This window comes from Sciurus vulgaris (assembly GCF_902686455.1).
Source record: "Sciurus vulgaris genome assembly, chromosome: 16".
Classification (NCBI taxonomy): domain Eukaryota; kingdom Metazoa; phylum Chordata; class Mammalia; order Rodentia; family Sciuridae; genus Sciurus; species Sciurus vulgaris.
Window position 1 is genome coordinate 28,375,181 of NC_136477.1, and position 13,392 is coordinate 28,388,572.

The 13,392-nt window shown below is 42.3% G+C and overlaps 2 protein-coding genes across 2 annotated transcripts in view; both read left to right on the plus strand.

Moving 5' to 3' along the window:
- Positions 1–10,770, plus strand: part of LOC306646424 (TPR and ankyrin repeat-containing protein 1-like) — a gene marked incomplete at its 3' end in the record, with an annotated part of 39,553 nt that extends 28,783 nt beyond the window's left edge. Inside the window, 5 exon segments of the mRNA XM_079115061.1 lie at positions 2,755–2,843; positions 6,488–6,591; positions 6,702–6,777; positions 6,779–6,835; positions 10,621–10,770. Coding sequence (XP_078971187.1) covers positions 2,755–2,843; positions 6,488–6,591; positions 6,702–6,777; positions 6,779–6,835; positions 10,621–10,770 — 476 coding nt within the window.
- The window catches only part of TRANK1 (tetratricopeptide repeat and ankyrin repeat containing 1), a 137,223-nt gene that overhangs the window by 83,851 nt on the left and 39,980 nt on the right, over positions 1–13,392 (plus strand). Inside the window, 1 exon segment of the mRNA XM_079115631.1 lies at positions 12,841–12,992. Coding sequence (XP_078971757.1) covers positions 12,841–12,992 — 152 coding nt within the window.

Here is a 13,392-nt window from a genome sequence, read left to right on the forward strand (position 1 = left end):
TCTGTTCCTAGGATCTGACTGTCGTACGAGGGAAAAAGTCAAAGACTTGGAGTTTGAAAACCTATCTTCTCCTAAAACCTCTTCACCCAAGTAGCCACATGACCTTGTTCAGGCTCCAATTTCTCTCCATGGACCTTTCCCTCCTCCACTGAAAGGAAAAGGAGTGGGTTGGTCTAGCATGGTCATTTTCAATTTTTCTTGTAGCTCATACTCCTTTTAATCCCTAAATATGTTCTAGTACCCACTGTAAGAGCTCAACATAGGCATTATTTTAATTTAAAAATTCAAAATGAAAAACATTATAATTTATGTCTTGGTAGCATAAGAATGCAAGAAAAAGTAGAGTCTTAATTACAAGTTACAGTTGCTCATGGTAAAGTCTTTAAGAGCACCCATTTCCTCTGAGCAGGAGAACTTGGGATGAATATGGCAACTATGCAATTTATGTTTCTTCAGCATGGCACCTGCAAGTTCACTGGTCCTGTTCAGAGATAATACAGGGTTTTGCTGTGGGAATAAAATCTCACCAGGGCAGTAATGGCGCACGTGGATTCAGAATGAGACACTGTGAAGTCACCTCTGCACAGTACCACAGTGGATAGCAGAGGGAAAGCAGGAAGGGATCAGACTCTGAAGCCTTCTTGTCATTCTAAACAAATCTGGCAGGTCTGCCTCACTTCTCTGGTTGCTATCCATTGACCTGGGTATCTCTGACTCTATCAGCTCTAATTTGGGTCCTCATTATCCCAGCATTTACTGTCTTTCTCATGCTTCAAGAAGCTGTGAGTTTTTTGTTCATTGCTAGTTATACTGGGGAGGGGGTTGATGGGGGAAGGTTGATACAATCACCACAGGCTAATGTGTAACAGAAGGGACACACAGTGGGTGTTTGGAATAGTCTGTGTCCAGCAACAAGAGTGTGCCAGATTGCTTTCTGTGATGAGGACAGAGTATGCACATTGGGAAATAGAGATGGTCCCTGGCTTACCATGGTTCAACTTAGAGTTTCTCAACTTTACGATGGTGTAGAAACTGTATTTCAAGTTTTGATTTTTTTCCCAGGCTAACAATATGTGGTATAGCACGCTCTTGTGATGCTGGGCAGTGGCAGTGAGCTACATCTCCCGGTCATCCATGCAGTCACAAGAGTAAACAACCAATACTCTGAAGTATACCATGTTGCTAGGCCATGATGTCAGTAGGTTAGGTGTATGAAATGCATTTTCAATTGGTGATACTTTCAAATTCAATTTACTGTGGGGTTTATCAGGATACAACCATCATAAGTCAAGTTGCATCTGTACTGTAAAACTCTGTTATCTTTTCCTTTCTAAATTCCCTGCTTGGGAGCTTGCAGAGAGCTACGTGGCTTTGGGTTTTCAAGGAGGAGTTAGTAATTGCTGTTGTCTTCTGATTCATAGACAGAAAAGGAAAGTAGACATAAATTTAAAAAACCAAATCACATCATTTCTCACCTCCACCTTTTCCTTCTGAAAGCCATACCCACCTGGCTTGGTAAGCTAAATAGATCTTAAAGAAGACTAGCTAGTAATAAGAGAAATGCAAATCAAAACCACCCTAAGATTCCATCTCACCCCAATTAGAATGGCGATTATCAAGAATACGAGCAACAACAGGTGTTGGCGAGGATGTGGGGAGAAAGGTACACTCATACATTGCTGGTGGGGCTGCAAATTAGTGCAGCCACTCTGGAAAGCAGTGTGGAGATTCCTTAGAAAACTCGGAATGGACCCTCCATTTGACCCAGCTATCCCACTCCTTGGCCTATACCCAAAGGACTTAAAATCAGCATACTACAGAGACACAGCCACATCAATGTTCATTGCTGCTCAATTCACAATAGCCAGACTGTGGAACCAACCTAGATGCCCTTCAATTGATGAGTGGATAAAGAAACTGTGGTATATATATACAATGGAATATTACTCTGCCATAAAGAATGATAAAATTATGGCATTTGCAGGCAAATGGATGAAATTGGAGAATATCATGCTAAGTGAGATAAGCCAATCTCAAAAAGCCAAAGGACGAATGATATCGCTAATAAGTGGAGGATGACACATAATGGGGGGGAGGGAAGGGTTAGTGTTAGGGTTAGAGTTAGGGTTAGGGAGGGGGGCAAGTATGGAGGAAGGAAGGACTGTATAGAGGGTAAAGAGGGGTGGGAGGGGTGGGGGGAAGGGAAAAAATAACAGAATGAATCAAACAACATTACTCTATGTAAATTTATGATTACACAAATGGTATGCCTTTGTGCCATGTACAAACAGAGAAACAACATGTATCCCATTTGTTTACAATAAAAAAAAAAAAAAAAAAGAAGACTAGCAAGATAACACAGGCGTATTAGCCTGCTGTGTCTGCTGTAACAAAATTCCACAGGCTAGATTTCTCAAATGACAGAAATGTATTTCTGACAGTTCTAGTGGCTAGAAGTCGAGGAGCAAGGTGCTGGCAAGGCTGGTTTCTCCTGAGGCTTTGCAAATGGCTGCCTTCTTGCTGTGTCCTCACACAATCTTTCCTCAGTGCAGGTGTGCTCCTGGGGTCTCTGTGTATGTCCTAATTTTCTGTCACTAGTCAGGTTGAGTTAGGGCCCACAATAATGGTCTCATTTTAAGTTAATCACCTCTTTAAAGATTCTGGGGGGGGGGGTGACACAAAATAGAGCCATAACAACTGGTATAAGTGAATGAATGCTAAGAGAAGCAAACCTGCTTTTCTTTTTCATTTTAGACTTTGATGATAGCATGTTTGTTAAGACCTCAACTCCTGAGGAATGGATTGCTCAAGGAGAATATTATGCCAAGCACCAGTGCTGGAAGGTAAGGAGCTGGACCAGGAGCCAGCCATGAGGGTGCTTTGTAACTGCTGGCCTTGTCACACCTCATAGGCAGGTTTCCTACCATCACAGGTGTCAGCAGGCTGGGGCAATGACAATGGTGTTTGTGCCACTTGTTCTGAAACATCAGGCTATCTGGTAATGAGGAGGTCTCCCTGTCTTGCTCCCTCCCCTGTCATGACAGGCCTGATGATCCTTTATTTTGCCCAAGTGCCAGCATGTGCTGATAGGTAAATGGAGGGTCATGGCCTTTGTTCCACCAGAGAATTCTTTTGTTTATTTTTTTTTCTATCTATACTCTGTGCTTAAAAACTTTTTTATCATTTTAAAGCAGTAACAGATTAGTCTTTTGTTTATTTTTTCCAATTGATCAGATATTGACTTCGCTGCCAGTCTGAATCTGGTGAGAATGGGGTAAGCTTTTCAGTAGACTGAACTGTGACCCACTTCCAGTCTCAAATCTTCTTGGCTTGAGCAGTCTTCTTTTAGGAAATATTTGGTCTGTAGTGGGCCTTTTGAAATATTGAAGCCAAATTAAAGAGCCCATTACCTTCCCCATAGTCAGCATTCCTTCATCTCACAGGGTCTCGGGTGGGGCACCTTGGCAGGTATCTCCCAGGAGGTAGTATCTTCACTTGCAAGTCGCAGACACTCTGCGAGAAGAGTTGTGTTGGTATTTTTGTAGTTCAACACAATCAACATGAGCCTAATCTCATTCCTTCTCTTTCTTGTGTCATCTGTAGCTTTTTAGAGATGTTCCCTGCCATGGTTGAGTAATATATGCTGCAGTGAGTCCAAGCACCCAACCCCCTTAGCAGCAACCCAAGCAGGAACAAAGAGCAGGCACTTTCTTCTCACACATCTCTTTTTTTTTTTTTATAATGAAGTCCCCAGTGGCCTTCCTCATACATCTCACTATCACATTTGCAAGGGAGTCAGGTACTGCAGTCCTCTCTGGCAGTTTCAGCCCTTTGTGGGAGGTAGGTTCTACCATCAGGCAAGAAAGGGACAAGAGAGTACTGTGAGTAATGAACAGTGTCTGCCACCCCAGGTATGACCACACAGAAATGTGCCCTTCCCTGTGTTTTGACCCCCTAGCACTTACCTGTGCCTGCAGCTGAATGAGATGCTTCTTGAGAGAACAGCTGGGGCTGGGTTTGGGCAGGTCATTTTCTTTCCTCTCTATACCTCAGTGTTGAGGTTAGGAGGGTCCAGCTCCTCATGTGTTACAGGAAAAGTGTCTGCAGTTTCTATTGCTGTTTCTGAACAAGTGTTTGGAGATGATGATTCTCTGGAGGGCTTGTCCTACTCTAACGATCCTTCTTTTCACTGGAATTTCATGGAGCTGGGCCTAAGTGAAGGGACTGGAAAGTGATAAGAACCATGAAACTGCAAACCAGAACTTACTGGAAGCCATGGGTGCGATGTGTCTTTGTTATGAATGCCTACAAGAGGGAATTCCCCAAGTTTCCTTGGTCCCAATTCTTGGAAGAGCTTTCTTTGCTGTGGTAAGGAAAATAGTTCATGTCCGTAGCAAATAACTCACATCTAGGGTTTATCAGTTACCTATTGGTGCATAACAAACAGCTTCCAAATTTAGTGGTTATAACAAGCCATTTATGTTGCTCCCAGGTCTGTGGGTGGCAATGTGAGTTTAGCTGGATGGTTCTTCTGTTCTCAGCTAGGCAACTTGTGAGTCTGCATTCAGCTTCCACTCAGCTAGGCAGTTCTTGGGGGTTGACTGGCTCTTGGCTAAGGTGATGGAGTCATTGGGGTTCCTGGACCATCTGTCCTTCATCCTCCAGCAGGCTAGCCTGGACTTGTTTATGGGAGGCCAGTGTTCAAAGAAGGTGAGCAGAAGTACGTGGTCCCTTGAGCCTGTCCTTCTACTGGGCAAATGTCACTTCTTCTGACTTCTGTTGGCCAAGAAAGTCCCTTCCACATTGGAAGGGAGGGGAGATAGGCAACAGTCCGAAGCTGAAAAGTTACATTATAAAGGGGCGTGGGCAAAGACAGGGTGGAGTGAAGGATTATGACCACTCTTACAATCTGTTATGTGAGGTAAGAAAATAAAATTTATACCATTATAAGTTTGGTTTGTCTGGGAGGTAGTTTCAAAAATATGTACTATTTAGCTGAAAAAAATTGATCAAGCCCCCAAACTTTATTCATTGCATATCCTTATTATAATTGGAAAGAAATACTGAACATTTGGCTGTTGTTGTACAACCAAGAACTTTTTGGTGGGGTGAAGGGCGAGTGGTAGGGAGAGAAGATGGGCGGCAGGTATTGGTATGATATTGAAAAATTACCCTTTATTTCCTTCAGAATTCTTTGGTGTTACCCATATGGGTTGCCCATGGATTTCTAGTTATCTTTTTAAAAATACTTTTGAATGTTTGAGTCTAAAATCTTTTTAGAGGAGCCAACACAGATGAGAATATTATAAAAAGCCTTCTCCTCACCTAAATTTATTTTGGGTCTGCTAAAGGACTTCAGGACTCAGATGGTTTATTGAGTTTCTGGCTGCATGTCATAAGTGTTTCAGAACCACCACACAAGATTCAATCATTCAACAAATACCTGTTGAGCTATGGGCCCCCTATTATATTTAGGTGAGCAGAATAGGCCAGAGACAGTACACAGGCCTAGTTGCTGCAGGTATCACAGATGAATGAACAGCTGCTCCCACAGCCACCTGTACTGGACAGAGAGGCAGGGGAAGCCTTTTTTGAGGAAGGAAAACTTGAACTGAAACTGGTAGAATGGATGAAGTTAACTAGGTAGAGAAAGGACTGAAAAGAATTTTATTAGAAGCAGAAATATGCACAAAGGCCCTGTGGTGGAAAGGTTGTGGGCAGAGGTCAAGGGAGTAGAAGGAGGCCTATGAGGCTAGGGAGGCTAGATCAAAGATCATGAGCATGAAATGGGTACCATCCTGTCCATTTTATCAGCAAGTGCCACTTAGTCCCTCCCATGCCCACACTGGGCAAAATGTAAACTTTCCTGCCCCCGTAATCTACACTTCGAAACATGGTATGAACATTGCTGTTTTGGAAAAGCAGCTTTCTGCTGTCAAGGATTGGGTGCAGACCAGTCCCCCTGTGACACATGCCTGTACACCTTCTAGACAAAGGACTTGGTAACAGATCCGTGTACTCCACATGGCTGGATATTTCTACTCCCAGTACATGTACTGTGACTGTTGTAGTTAGCTGTTGTATTTAGCAGCTGTGTCAAAGCCCAGAAACACCACGGGGTGACTTTGGGCCTATTGCTCCATGACTCTGATCTGAAGTTGCTATATGTACAATGACAAGGTTACCTTTTGCACGTGGCTTTTGTAAGATTAAACAAGGATGTCATTATGGTGGCTGATAAAAAATAATAGTATGCATCTTTTTCATGGCTTCTGGATACTTCTGGATAATTGGCTGGTACACTGTTGGACTTTATCCTCTGAGGCTACTCTCTTTAGCATAACTGTATTTTTCTGCTCTTGCTTCTCACATTGGGCTGAGTGAGGCTTAGTGCTTTATCAATAAAATCATATAATGCATACTCGAACTCTTGTTCAGTGTCACTTCCATTAGTGTTCTGGGAATCAAACCTTTTTGCCTATTCCAGGTTGCAGCCAAGTGTTACCAGAAAGGAGGTGCATTTGAGAAGGAGAAGTTGGCCCTGGCCCACAATACTGCTCTGAACATGAAATCCAAGAAAGTCAGCCCCAAGTAAGTTTGCTAGTATCATTTCAGATTTGCTCTGATGAGAGCAGCAGGTTAAATATATTGATGTTATATTAATAGTGCATGGAAATTCTGTTTTGTTTCCCTTCCTCCAGGGAAAAGCAATTGGAGTATTTGGAGCTGGCTAAGACCTATTTGGAGTGCAATGAGCCGAAGCTGTCTCTTAAGTGGTCTGAGCTATGCCAAGGAGTTCCAACTCTCTGCCCAGTTGTGTGAGAGGCTGGGGAAGGTAAGGCCCCCAACCCACAGCTTCTCCTGGGAGAACTGGGCTTCCCTAGACAGAATGGGGCATGTGATCCTCCACCTCTGCTTGTGGCCCTTCTTTCTTTATCTGCTCAAGCTTTCCAGAAAGCCCTGAAGATGCTGTGTGTGTGTGTGTGTGTGTGTGTGTGTGTGTGTGTGTGTGTGTGTGTGTGTCTGTCTGTCTGTCTGTCTACATCTGTGTCTATGTTAATGTTCAAGGCCTGATATTATCCAAGGGAAGCCAAATGTTCAAACCACAGGCAGATGGGTATTGAATATTCCTGCCTTCTCTTTCCCTGTGTTCATAGTCGGAGGTTGGCTTGGGCAGGTGGTCTGGTGTTAACATGGAGGTTTTTCTGTGTTCCTGGTAATTATTTTAGATCAGCATTGTCCATTCCAGCATCCACATGAGTCTATTTAATTTAAATTTTAAATTAATTAGAATGTAATACAATCTTTAAAAATTCACAACCTTAGTCTCACCAACCATATTGTGTGAGTGCTCATTATTATGGAATACCCATCATTACAGAAAGTCCTGCTGGACAGAGCTACTAGTCAGGAGCAGTTACTCATGGATGGTCAGCCAGCTGACAGTGGGCTGCAGACTTTTGTTTGAAGCAAGATTAATACAGAAGAGGAAGTAAGCAGTTAGAGATTTTTGTAACCATTTGGTGTGCTGTGGACATCCAAGTGGTGGTTATTTTCTTAGCAATTCTTTTTTTAATGTATCAGTGGTGATGGATTAGAAATTTAAACAATCTGGTACTTTACTATAGGTAGATGGAGACAATGTGCTTTAGAGTGTCCAACTGTGAGCTGTTACATTTCCCCCATGTCAGGTTTTATGACCCTCCAATAGAAAGACCCGTTTCCATGTTTCTGTCAAATGCAATAACTCCTGGGATACCCAGAGCACCCTAGACCCTGGAGGGGTAGTAGTGGAACCTACTGGGAAGTTTGAAGGGTGACCCAAGGTCATTGTCTGTGAAGAGAAAGCCTTTCTAACACTGCCTTTCCTGCTCCATGATTATCAGGGGATGTGACTTCTCAGGATGTGGGAAATGGAGACAAAAAAGGGACCCTGGGGAAAACATTTCAGTGTGGGTGGAAGTTTGGGTCCTATATTCCAGGAACTAGAATAATTTCCAGCCTCTTCAGGTTCTTTAGTGTCTGCTCTCCAATTGTCAGTGCCACCACTTGGACTCTGAGCAGTTACTACACTCTCTCCTTTCTGCCTGCACTGACCTCAGGTCACCCTTCAAATTTCCCAGTAGGTTTCTGCCTACCAGCCCCTGCCATAACTGAGCCAGAGTACTTCCCTTGTCTGCTTACCCATCTTGACCACCTAACCTGACCAGCACTGCCTCTGAAAGTGGGGTAGGGGAGACCAGTCAATCATAAGTATAGCACTCACAGCTTTCTTCAGGACTACAGTACCTTCGAAGTGTGGAGGCCACCCTGCTCCTGGAGAGTCAGCTTTCCCTCTACCTTTCCGCTTGCCTAAGCTCAGCTTCTAGGCCACCTTCTACTTTCTCTTGCCAGTACATTCCAGCAGCTATAAAATCCATTCAGGGAAGAATCTGGTTCCTACCTTTGCTAAGCACTCCCTTACCCCACTCCCTGGAAGGGCATTCAATCCTCAGCCAGTGTCAAACTTACTGTGATCATCTCCTCCAGTTTGATTAGCAAGATTAAAATTGTCTACCTTGGCATCAGCCTTTGCTAAGTCTTCAGGCCAAACTGTCTTCCCATTCCCAGCTCCCAAATGCATGAGATCTATGTCAATCCACTTTTCACTCTTGTGACCAAAATACCTGACAAGAACAACTTAAGGGAGGAAAAGTTTATTTTGGGCATATGGTTTCAGAAGTTCAATCCATGATTGGCTGGTATCATTGCTTCCAGCCACACCTCACCTGTGTGCAGTTATTACCTGGTAATCCATTCAAATTATTAATCCAGTAAATGGATTAATTCACCAATTAGGTTACAGCTCTCAATCTAATCATCTCACCTCTGAATATTCCTGCATTACCACATTAACTTTTCAGGAGACAGCTTATATCCAAGCTACAACATAACTTGACATAACATATGTAACATAACTCTATCTCTGGGAAGAAATGTTTGTGTGGGTGCTACAGGAGTATAAGTTTTCCCTTCAGGGGTTCCTATGCCTCCCTTGCTTCCTGCCTCTCTGCGGGAAGCACTGCTGGTTTCCCTGGAAACCTTTCCACACCCTTGCTAGAATGAGAGGTGCTGCCTCCTCAGGGAGCAGGACATCCTGAGGGGGAGCTGCTACTTAAAGTCTCTTCTTTATCACTCCAATTGGACACACACTTGACACCTAATGGGCTTTCATTTACACACAGGGATTTTTCTCTTGAGTAATTGGCATTGTCAAGGAGAGGAAAAGAGTGATGGTTAGATGTAGGGATTGCAGGGTTTTGTCTATGTGACTGAGATTGGTCTAGGAGGGCCCTGGTCTATGACGTCTCTGGTTGTAGAAGAAACTTACATCTGCATCTTTTTATTTTAGCACTTCCTGTATCTTATGTCATTAAAGATGAGGGGGTTTTTTGGGGTTCATCATGTATATTTGTTTCATTTTCATTTTTTCTTTGAGTCTAAGATGCAGCAAGTAAAATTTTGAATTAAACATTAAACAGATACACCTCCTGTTTTGTGCCAGGAATTATGGGTGCTTTGTGACCAGAAGACCATAAAGAAGAGAGTTCAGTCTTTTCAGAGATTTCCCCCTTCTTCCCTGTGCAGGGGAGAGATAATAGATAAGTAAGTAGTCTGTGAGGTGTCAGTGGTGATGAAGCTTACGAAGAAGAAGGCATGGCAGGGGAGAACAGGTAGCTATTTTAGACAGTGGGGTCAGAGAGCTGACTTTTGAGCAGAAATTCTGAGAACAACTGTTGGCAGACTTTATAGCCAGAACACTTATAGGTAAAAGCCCTGAAGTGGGAGCATTTTAGTAAGTTTAAAGAAGGTCAAGGAAGCCAATTTGGCCAGAGTAGAATGAAGAGGACAGAAGTGGCGCCATGAGCAAGAGAGGGTGGCAGGAAGAGAATGTGCAGGGACTTGTTGCCTATGATAGGACCAGACTTTGTTCAAGTGCAACAGAGAGCCTGGGAAGGTTTTGAGTGGAGAAGTCACATGAAACTAATTGGATGCTCTGTGGAGAGTTCTGTAGGGGAGCAAGAGTAGAAGCAGAAAGGTCAATTAGGAGAGTCTAGCAGCTGCTTAGTCTGAGATGGAGTTTGCACTACACGGTGGTAGAGGAGGTGGTGGGATGGGGTCATAGTTCGGAAATGCTGGGTTAGGTGATGGGCTGGATGAGAAGTGTAAGATGAAGAGTCAAATATACATTTCTGTTCAGGGCAAACCCACCTCGTTGGGTACAAGGCCCAATCATTGCATTTTATTTGTTCATTCTCTTCCTCCATTTAATATATCTTTAATATCATGTGTCCTTGAAGGAAGTTTATATAAATGGCATCTTGTTCTGATTTTTACATTTTCTAGCACTGTGGGACAGCATGTTGCCTCATGGTACTGTGTGAACCTTTTATGATTTGTATCACTAGGAGTGGACATGCACGCTACCGAGCGTACCATGTTCCTTTCCAGAATGGCCACACCACTTTGTGCATGAGGGTTCTGTGTTCCCTTCATTCTTGACTACGTCCAACACATTCTGATTTTCTGTTAAAAAGTTAAGAATACTTTATATAAAGGTACAATTTTATTCTGTCACAGATAAGAGATGCTGCCTATTTCTATAAACGAAGTCAGTGCTACAAAGATGCTTTCAGATGCTTTGAGCAGATTCAGGAGTTTGATCTAGCACTCAAAATGTACTGCCAAGAAGAGCTTTTTGAGGAAGCTGCCATTGCAGTGGAAAAGTAAGTGGCTTCATTCTCTCCCATCTCTGTCCCTTCTCCTGCTCTCTCTGGGGGCAGGCTGCCCTGGATGGTGTTATCTTGCTGCTTCTGAAGTGAGATGTTGAACATTTTTCCATATGTTTGTGATTGCTTGTAGATCTTCTTCTGTGAAGTGTCTATTCATTTCCTTAGCCCATTTGTCAACTGGATTATTTGAATTCTTGGAGTAGAGTTTTTTGAGTTCTTTATAGATTCTGGTGATTAGTGCACTATCTGAAGTATGATTGGCAAAGATTTCTCCCACTCTGTAGGCTCAATCTTCGCATTGCTGATAGTTTCCTTTGCTGAGAGAAAGCTTTTTAGTTTGAATCTATCCCAGTGGTTGATTCTAGCTTTTATTTCTTGTGCTATGGGAGTCCTGTTAAGGAAGTCTGGTCCTAGACCAACAAGGTGAAGATTTGGACCTACTTTTTCTTCTATAATCTGCAGGGTCTCTGGTCTGATTCTGAGGTCCTTAATCCATTTTGAGTTTAGTTTCGTGCATGGTGAGAGATATGGGTTTAGTTTCATTCTGTTGCATATGGATTTCCAATTCTCCCAGCACCATTTGTTGAAGAGGCTATCTTTTCTCCATTGCATATTTTTGGCCCCTTTGTCTAGTATGAGAAAATTGTATTTATTTGGGTTTGTGTCCGTGTCCTCTATTCTGTACCATTGATCTACCTTTCTATTTTGGTACCAATACCATGTCGTTTTTGTTACTATTGCTTTGTAGTAGAGTTGAAGATCTGGTATTGCAATACCCCCTGTTTCACTCTTCCTGCTAAGGATTGCTTTAGCTATTCTGGGTTTCTTATTCTTCCAGATGAATTTCATAATTGCTTGCTCTATTTCTGTAAGGTACACAATTGGGATTTTAATTGGAATTGCATTGAATTTGTATAGCACTTTAGGTAGTATGGCCATTTTGACAATATTAATTCTTCCTATCCAAGAACATGGAAGATCTTTCCATCTTCTAAGGTGTTCTTTAATTTCTTTCTTTAGTGTTGTATAGTTCTCATTGTAGAGGTCTTTCACCTCTTTTGTGAGATTGATTCCCAAGTATTTTATTTTTTCGAGGCTATTGTGAATGGGGTAGTTTTCCTAATTTCTCTTTCTGAAGATTCATCACTTATGTATAAAAATGCGTTGGATTTATGGGCATTGATCTTGTAACCTGCTACTTTACTGAAATCACTTATGAGTTCTAAGAGTTTTCTGGTGGAATTTCCTGGTTCCTCTAAATATATAATCATGTCATCAGCGAACAGGGATAGTTTGAGTTCTTCTTTTCCAATTCGTATCCCTTTAATTTCTTTGGTTTGTCTAATTGCTCTGGCCAGAGTCTCAAGAACGATGTTGAATAGAAGTGGTGAAAGAGGGCATCCCTGCCTTGTTCCAGTTTTTAGGGGGAATGCTTTCAGTTTTTCACCATTTAGAATGATATTAGCCATGGGCTTAGCATAAATGGCCTTTACGATGTTAAGGAATGTTCCCACTATCCCTATTTTTTCTAGTGTTTTGAGCATGAAGGGGTGCTGTATTTTATCAAATGCTTTTTCTGCATCTATTGAAATAATCATGTGATTCTTGACTTTAAGTCTATTAATATGGTGAATTATGTTTATTGATTTCCTGATGTTGAACCAACCTTGCATCCCTGGGATGAAACCCACTTGATTCAAGCTGATTTCTCTTTATTCCATACTGTCTCTTATTCCCCAGCAGGCTAGCCTGAACTTCTTATGGCAGAGGCCGGGTTCTAAGAGCCAATAGAAGAATACAAAATTTCTTGAGGCCCAGGCTCAAAACTGGCACAAAAATCGCATCTACTGAAATATACTGGTCATAGCAACTCTATAAGCCAGGCCAAAATAAAAGGACTGAAATGGGTAATAATCCACCCTTCTTGATGGAAGGAACTGCAAAGTTATGTTGCAAAAAATGTGAATACAGAGAAGGGAAGAGAATTGTGGTTATTTTTGCAATCTACCACAGCTGCGATCTCTGCATTCAGAAACATCACGTGGTGGTGTTTTGCAGGACTCATCAGTGGTGATGGACCCACTAGTGACAGCGACATTTTCCGGAAGACCTCTGAGCAACTGGTGCAGTACATGAATTCAGGAAACCGGTTATTGCATAAAAACTTTCTGAAGCAGGAAGTAGTTCAGAGGTTTTTGCGCCTCCTTTCTTCTCTGCAAGGTATTTTTCTTCACAACATTCAGTTGTGTTAAAGATGATCTGTGCCCATTAACTTGCTTTTCTAGGAACTGGGGATGTTGCTCAGTGATAGAAAGTAGGCTTAGCATGCATAAGGCCTGGATTTAATCTTCAGTGCCTCAAAATCCAAGACCAAATTCAACTCTAATATCTTCTAAAAATTATTCTCTAAAAATAAAGGTCATTCTCTACATCTAGAACATTTAAACAGCACAGAGAGTTCTTCAGTGAAAAGTCTATCTAGGTTGTATGATAGAGAGAAGTCCCTAAATTCCATCCCCAGAGGCAACCTCTGGTACTAGTTTTTCATGTAAACTGTCTTATTAGTTATTCTTTGCAGATGTAGTCACTCTTTACATATCACAGATGTTTCTTCTATACA